This window comes from Taurulus bubalis (genome assembly GCF_910589615.1).
Source record: "Taurulus bubalis genome assembly, chromosome: 18".
NCBI classification, from domain to species: Eukaryota; Metazoa; Chordata; class Actinopteri; order Perciformes; family Cottidae; genus Taurulus; species Taurulus bubalis.
The window spans coordinates 19,867,852-19,875,622 of NC_136606.1; the positions used below are offsets into that span (position 1 = coordinate 19,867,852).

The following is a 7,771-nucleotide window of genomic DNA, read 5'->3' on the forward strand; positions in this document are numbered from 1 at the left end:
TCACATGATGGTCACTCTCTCAGGTGAAACGTGGGCGGCCAAGCCCTCCGGCTGCAGGCGCCGGCAGCGGCTGCTGTCCAGGCCGCGGCGGATGTGGTGCAGCTGACGGGCTATGCAGGGAAGCAGCATCAGCACCTTGCCCAGTATGACGCACACCGGCAGGGCCAGGGCCACGGCGAAGCTGGGCGGCAGGTAGAAGCGGTAGGCCTCCTCCTCGAAGGCCCGCTTCCAGCCGAACAGCAGCCCGTGGAGGGTCGCGATGAGCAGGGCGATGTAGCCCAGGGTGGACTGCAGAGAGAGGGACACGCATGACGGGACACAGCAACGTTGTTTTTATATCTGTACTTTACTTTACTATTTATATTTCTGTTGACTTTTACTTCACTACATTTTGCAAAGAAAACTGATATGTTTACTCTGATACATATCCCCTGAAACCTTCATGACAATCTATCTTTAGAAGAAGAAAAAAACATCGGAGACTGTGGTAGAACACAGACTCTACCAAGCAGGTTTGGAGAATCACAATATTATGCATTAGCCTCTACATCCTCTAGTCCAGCGTCACAAACCATTAATTCGTCACGGACCGGTACGTGTAAAACAATATTATCACGGACCGGGTGACGGTAGACAACGACACCCAACGTGTGTTCTTTATGTCCAGTCTACACTTTAACTTTAACCTTATTGTCTAGTCTACTCCGTAACTTAAACCTTTAGTCTAGTCTACTCCGTAACTTAAACCTTTAGTCCAGTCTACTCCGTAACTTAAACCTTATTGTCCAGTCTACTCCGTAACTTAAACCTTTAGTCCAGTCTACTCCGTAACTTAAACCTTTAGTCCAGTCTACTCCGTAACTTAAACCTTTAGTCCAGTCTACTCCGTAACTTATACCTTTATGTCCAGTCTACTGCTTAACTTAAACCTTTATGTCCAGTCTACTCCGTAACTTAAACCTTATTGTCCAGTCTACTCTGTAACTTATACTTTGTCCAGTCTACTCCGTAACTTAAACCTTATTGTCCAGTCTACTCTTTAACATAAACCTTTAGGTCCAGTCTACTGCTTAACTTAGACCTTATTGTCCAGTCTACTCCGTAACTTAAACCGTATTGTACAGTCTACTCCGTAACTTAAACCTTATTGTCCAGTCTAATCCGTAACTTAAACCTTTATTCTAGTCTACTCCAGACTCATTCCTTTTTGTTCAGTCTATTGCGCAACTTAAACCTTATTGTCCAGTCTACTCCGTAACTTAAACCTTATTGTCCAGTCTACTCTTTAACATAAACCTTTAGGTCCAGTCTACTGCTTAACTTAAACCTTTATGTCCAGTCTACTCCGTAACTTATACCTTTATGTCCAGTCTACTCCGTAACTTAAACCTTATTTTCCAGTCTACTCCGTAACTTAAACCTTTATTCCAATCTACTCCGTACTCATACCTTATTGTTCAGTCTATTGCGCAACTTAAACTTTATTGTCCAGTCTACTCCGTAATTTAAACCTTATTGTCCAGTCTACTCCGTAACTTAAACCTTATTATCCAGTCTACTCCTCCGCAACTTAAACCTTATTGTACAGTCTACTCCGTAATTTAAACCTTATTGTCCAGTCTACTCCGTAATTTAAACCTTATTGTCCAGTCTACTCTGTACCTTATTCCTTTATGTCCAGTCTACTCCGTAACTTATACATTATTGTCCAGTCTACTCCTTAACTTAAACACGCTTCACAAAGACAGGATGTTGAAATGGAGGCAGAGTTTCAGAGCTTTTTTGGCAATCTCAGGATGTACAGGATATTCTTTAAACCAGAACACCGACTGTTGAAACACACTTTTAAATTTCATTTTTAAGGTAACATATTATGTAACCTCTTGACATGTGTCAAGATGTCTGAGGTTTCGCACAGACGGATGTAACCGGTCATTTTTCGAAATAAAAAAACTAATAAAACTAAAATTCTCTCTGTGCGGACTGAGCATACTTATACAACTCCTTCATAGTGTCATATTACTTTTTGGAGAATTATGATGATAAGTTAGTAGATGCAAAAGTATACTCATGTACAATATATTATGTTGAACATTGTTGCTCCTGGATGGATCACAGCCAACACAATTATTTTCAACAACTCCTGGTCCTTAGTCACGGTGGCCACAGCACTTAAAAGAATAAACTTCATAATTCTCAAAATTTCAAATTGCACGTGGAATTGTAACATATTGTAAAATATAGATACACATCTTTTTAGATTACACTTTCTGTGGATTATTCGCATCCACTTCAGAAATCTGCTTAGAAATCAAAGAAGAAAGACTCTCCTTATAACCCCAGAATGTGTGGAGTGTTCTTTGGTGTCTCAGTACGTCAGCGTGGTTTCTATGTTTCTATGTTCGTACCTGTATGAAGCTGAACTCCCTCCAGTTGAGCGTGCTGTGCACCGAGGGAATGGAGGTGATGGCCAGGAGCGACAGCAGCCCCAGACTCATGATCCCAAAGGAGACGTACATCTCCACCCTCCACACCTCCTCCTCGTTCCAGGCGCTGTCCACGTTAGCGTGGACCTGCCGACACAAAGGATGCTCAGGGAACTCAAGTCAAGCGTGTGTGTGTGTGTGTGTGTGTGTGTGTGTACCTGCTGGTAGGCCGTGTTCAGCAGCAGGTACCTCTCAGACCTCCTCATGGGCAGACACAGGCTGTACACCACGTGCACGGCAGCCAGGAAGAAGCTGAGCAGCCCCAGCTGCTTGCGGCTCTGCAGCCATCCCTCCAGCCAGCGGGGGAAGTGCCGGTACTTGGTCCCGTAGTACAGCTGGTGGGCGGCCGCCAGCTGGCCCGCCAGGTACACCAGGGCCAGGAGCGTGATGGCCACGGTGGGCAGGGTCCGGTTCACCATCTCCATGGGGATCTTGTAGAAGTCGCTCTGCTTGTGCTTCACGTACGGGTGGATGATATCGCGTACGAAAGAGTACGCGAAAAAGAAGATGGAGAGGGCGACGGCGGCCAGGACGGGACCCTTCCAGCCCGGGAACAGCTGGATGGGAATGTTCTCGATGTCCCGCGAGGAGGACAGGGGGCCCATGTCCACTGGCAGGAAGTTCAGCTGCCGGGCTAACTCCATGATCTGATGGCGAGCCTCCACCGAGTCACTGCAGATAAACACCTGCAGAGAGGAAGAGAGGAACAGTAGCAGAGAGGAACATAGGAAGAGAGGAAGAGCAGCAGAGAGGAACATATGAAGAGAGGAAGAGCAGCAGAGAGGAAGAGCAGCAGATAGGTAGAGTAGCAGAGAGGAAGAGAGGAAGAAAGGAAGAGCAGCAGAGAGGAAGAGTAGCAGAGAGGAAGAGGGGAAGAGCAGCAGAGAGGAAGAGTAGCAGAGAGGAAGAGCAGTGAGGACATTGTGGAAGAAGTGTCTCCTGTTTGAGGGACAGATGCAAAAACATGTTTCTGGCTGTTTTAATGACTACAGGTAGAAACAATAACTTGTTGTTAGTCATGACCCTGCATGGGATTGTTGAGAAGAAGATAACTATAGACTAACTCATATAAAAGCTACTGTCATGTCTTCTAACAGGTTGGCCTGTAGGTGCTGAACCGTTAGAAAGCAAAAGAGATGTTACAAGTTATCAGTATAGTATTATGATTACATGTATTAGTATAAAAGTTATGTACATTAACTATACATAACTTGTACCTGTTAGTGTATTAGTTGAGTAGTAGAGTACCCGTTAGTGTATTAGTTGAGTAGAGTACCTGTTAGTGTATTACTTTAGCAATAGAGTACCTGTTAGTGTATAAGTGAGTAGTACCTGTGTGCTGGCGTCTTTGGGGCAGCTCTGCTGCATGGCCCAGGCTGAGATGACATTGAAACCTTTGACAATGATGGAGTTTGGCAGCAGTGAAGCCAGATACTCGGCGTTGGACTCTGGGTACTGGTTCACCCTCCTGTTGTTACTCACATCCACCAGGACCTTTCCTGCAGGACAAGACTCATGATTTATATTCCTTCTTCCGAACGCCCCCTCCCACCACGCTCATCATTGGGGACTCCATCGTGAGGAACCTGAAGAGAAAAGCTACTTCTAGTTGTCTGGGTGCAAAGGTGTCGGACATACTTGAAAGGTTTCCAGCATCCTGGCCAAACACCCAGGGGCCCAGGACGTGGTCGTACATGTGATGCAATGACACTTCCAACCAGTCCTCTGAATTACTGAATTACTCCAGCATTCTCCTGGACTCCCTTGAGGTCCTTGGCAGACAGGTCTTCATCAGTGGACCTATCCACCCACACAACCTGATGGGCCGGGTCAGCCGCTCCCTGAGTCTCTATTCGTGGCTCAAGTCCACAGCGTGAAATGTGTTTTTATCCATAACTTTAATCTTTTTTGGAAACGTCCCGCCCTTTTCCGCCCTGATGGCGTCCACCCAAATGGCTTAGGGTCACACATATGTTCTATTCCCTCCTGACCTCACCGCGCATTGACTACCCCGCCCTGCGTTCCCTCAGCTGGTAGCCGGTCAACAAGCTCTCCCCTACAGTAACACTAGCGCCCCCTGGTGGGTCTCCTGCTACTACTCTCGCTCGTCTCCACTTCCTTTAAACATTCCGGTCAGGATCCCCGGCTCCAGCTCCCTTCTCTTGGTCGGGTTCACCGTGTTGCTTGAGTGTTTCGTCTAATCACAAGTAGCCCTGAAGCCTCCTGTGCTGATGACGACACATTTAGATGTGTCTGATTAATGCACCTCTGTAGCCAACAAGGCTCACTTTTAAAGTCATCATTTTGATTTTGTATTTCTGACTGAAACCTGGCAACGGGAAATGGAAAGCATCATCTAAATGAACTTTGCCCTGAGAACTGTTCTTTTATTGGGACCCCGTGCTTGACAGGCCGTGGCCCGTGGTGGAGGTCTCGCCGTGGTCTGGAAGAATCTGTTTTCCTGTCAAACGGGGAGCACAGAGTGTAAATGTGTGCTGCACCATCTTCATTGCAGTGTGTGTGTGTGTGTGTTGGTACATTGGAGTGGAGAGAGTGTGGGAACACAGTGTCTCAGTGAGATGCCGGTACCTACCCTCCAGTAGATGCTTGAGGTCCCACAGGACCGAGTAGTGCTCGCGGCGCAGAGCCAGGAACACGATGCTGGCCTTCCTCACGGCGTCTTCGTGGTGGGTCACGTCCACCACGTGAGGGAAAGACTGGGCCGCCAGCTTGGGGTGGCGGCTGCCCACCACCACGTGGAAGCCACCGCGCAGCAGGCGCAGCGTCAGGCACCGGGAGAAGTCGCCCGAGCCCAGGACGGCCACCGTGGAGCGGGCCGGCCGGCAGCCGGGCTCTGGGCCGCCAGCGCCGGCCTTTGTGCCATTGGGCAGGAAACCGGCCTGGTGGGAGGCCGGGGGGAACAGAGGGCTCCTGCTGCCGCCCGACACGGAGAGGGAGGCCATCTTCACCTCTTCTGTCCACTCAGGAGCTCCGGGGGTCTAGTCAGAGGAAGGGAAGAGCGGGTTGGTCTTCTGCGGTCCCACAGGCTGAAATAGCTCACTCAGCACTCTGATGAGCTCTCAGCTGGTGCTGCTCCTCTAGTGGAGACTGGAACCCGAACAGATCAGTAAGTGCTGCAGGAGTCACAGTCACTGTGTCTTTGAGAAGTTCTTGGTTCCATACATGAAATAATGTATGTGGATAACGCGCTTCACACATTTAAAACATGTCAGTAAATAATAGATTTACGAGTCTGAAAGGTGCCATATTGTAAAACTGGGGTTTTCCTATCGGCTTTATATAAAGAAGAAAGTGATATATAGATACTGTGAATACATTGAATTATAAATTAAATATATTACATATTCAGAAACTGTGCCTTAAAACCAACCGGCAGGTTTCCAATCATATTTTGATGTCACAACTACACGATACACCTTCACCGTTTATCTGTGGACCCAAACTGTTGCCTGGCAACGCATTTCCATTTAACGCACTAAAACGTTTCAGAATATGAGAATATTCTGACATGAGAAGAATAAAGAGGTTTTTAACATGAAAGTGTGTAAACATGTTCTACACAAGTGTGAACCTGTAAAAGACCCCCCCCCCCCCCCCCACACACACACACACACACACACACGAGGCCTACCAGCCAAGGACTCTCAGAGCCCACATGATGATGTCATGATGATGTCATGATGATGTCATGATTGGGTTATCTCAGCTTGAGCCTGGACTTGGAGACCACTTTTAGTGCAGAAGCCCAAACACTGTTTGGTGTAGAAGTTTAAAAGGAGGGTCTCGTGAGAAGAGTCCAGCTGCATTATGGGAAATGTAGGATCCAGTGTGTTGGGATCTCAACCTTTGATGGCATTACAACATCTCAGTTTCACTATCATCTCAGTTTAACTATCATCAACTATTTCTTATGTTAATAACTCAGCTATGCTCATAGATCATACTCATGTTTTAACTCAGTTATGCTCATAGATCATACTCATGTTTTAACTCAGTTATGCTCATAGATCATACTCATGTTATAACTCAGTTATGCTCATAGATCATACTCATGTTATAACTCAGTTATGCTCATAGATCATACTCATGTTATAACTCAGTTATGCTCGTAGATCATACTCATGTTAATAACTCAGTTATGCTCATAGATCATACTCATGTTATAACTCCGTTATGCTCTATAAGCATGTCGGGTTGCCAGGTCGTGGCGCTGAACAGGTAAAGCAGCTCGTGTCTTCCTCTGACCTTCTGTCTGCAGAGCGTCTTGTGAAGGACACGGTCGCGCGTGCGTGCGCGCGTGCGTATAGTGAGTGCACCTGTAGGGTGCAGCGCGCACGCTGCTCTGCAACACACAGCTAACGATGACAACACGCACACACACACATACACATACACACACATATATACAGACACTCACACACACGCACACGCACACACACGCGCGCGCGTGCACAGTGACGGCATGTTACAGACCTGGTGCTGCTCCTGGACAAGCTGCTAGCTGCCTCTTCATCCTCTCCTCTTCCTCACGCTCCTCTACCTCCTGTCTGCACACATGCTGCGTTCAGGTCCCGTGGGGAAGATCGGAGATAGCAGCTTCCGTTTTAAAATATCGCGTGGATAGTTTTTGCACAACCAGTAAACCGTTTTTTACTAACATAACTAACATTACAAAAGCGAAAGCACATGCAGGTCTGCAGTGTATCGGAGCAGAAACACATAATACAACACATAATAGAATACTTACTAATACATGTAATCATAATACTATACTAATACATGTACTCATAATACTATACTAATACATGTAATCATTATACTATACTAATACATGCTACTAATACATGTAATCATAATACTATACTAATACCTGCTACTAATACATTTAATCATACTAATACATGCTACTAATACATGTATCATAATACTTACTAATACATGCTACTAATACATTTAATCATACTAATACATGCTACTAATACATTTAATCATACTAATACATGCTACTAATACATTTAATCATAATACTATACTAATACATGTAATCATAATACTATACTAATACATGCTACTAATACATTTAATCATACTAATACATGCTACTAATACATTTAATCATAATACTATACTAATACATGTAATCATAATACTATACTAATACATGCTACTAATACATTTAATCATACTAATACATGCTACTAATACATTTAATCATAATACTATACTAATACATGTAAGCATAATACTATACTAATACATGCTAC

At 45.5% G+C, this 7,771-nt stretch overlaps 1 protein-coding gene across 1 annotated transcript; it reads right to left on the reverse strand.

Moving 5' to 3' along the window:
* Positions 1–5,449, reverse strand: steap2 (STEAP family member 2, metalloreductase; the record flags this gene model as incomplete). The annotated part of the gene is made up of 5 exons (XM_079234474.1): positions 1–288; positions 2,409–2,573; positions 2,645–3,172; positions 3,819–3,985; positions 5,080–5,449. The coding sequence occupies 5 exons, from the start codon at positions 5,447–5,449 to the stop codon at positions 1–3; spliced, it is 1,518 nt and encodes a 505-aa protein (XP_079090600.1).
* Positions 5,450–7,771: the final 2,322 nt, after the last annotated feature.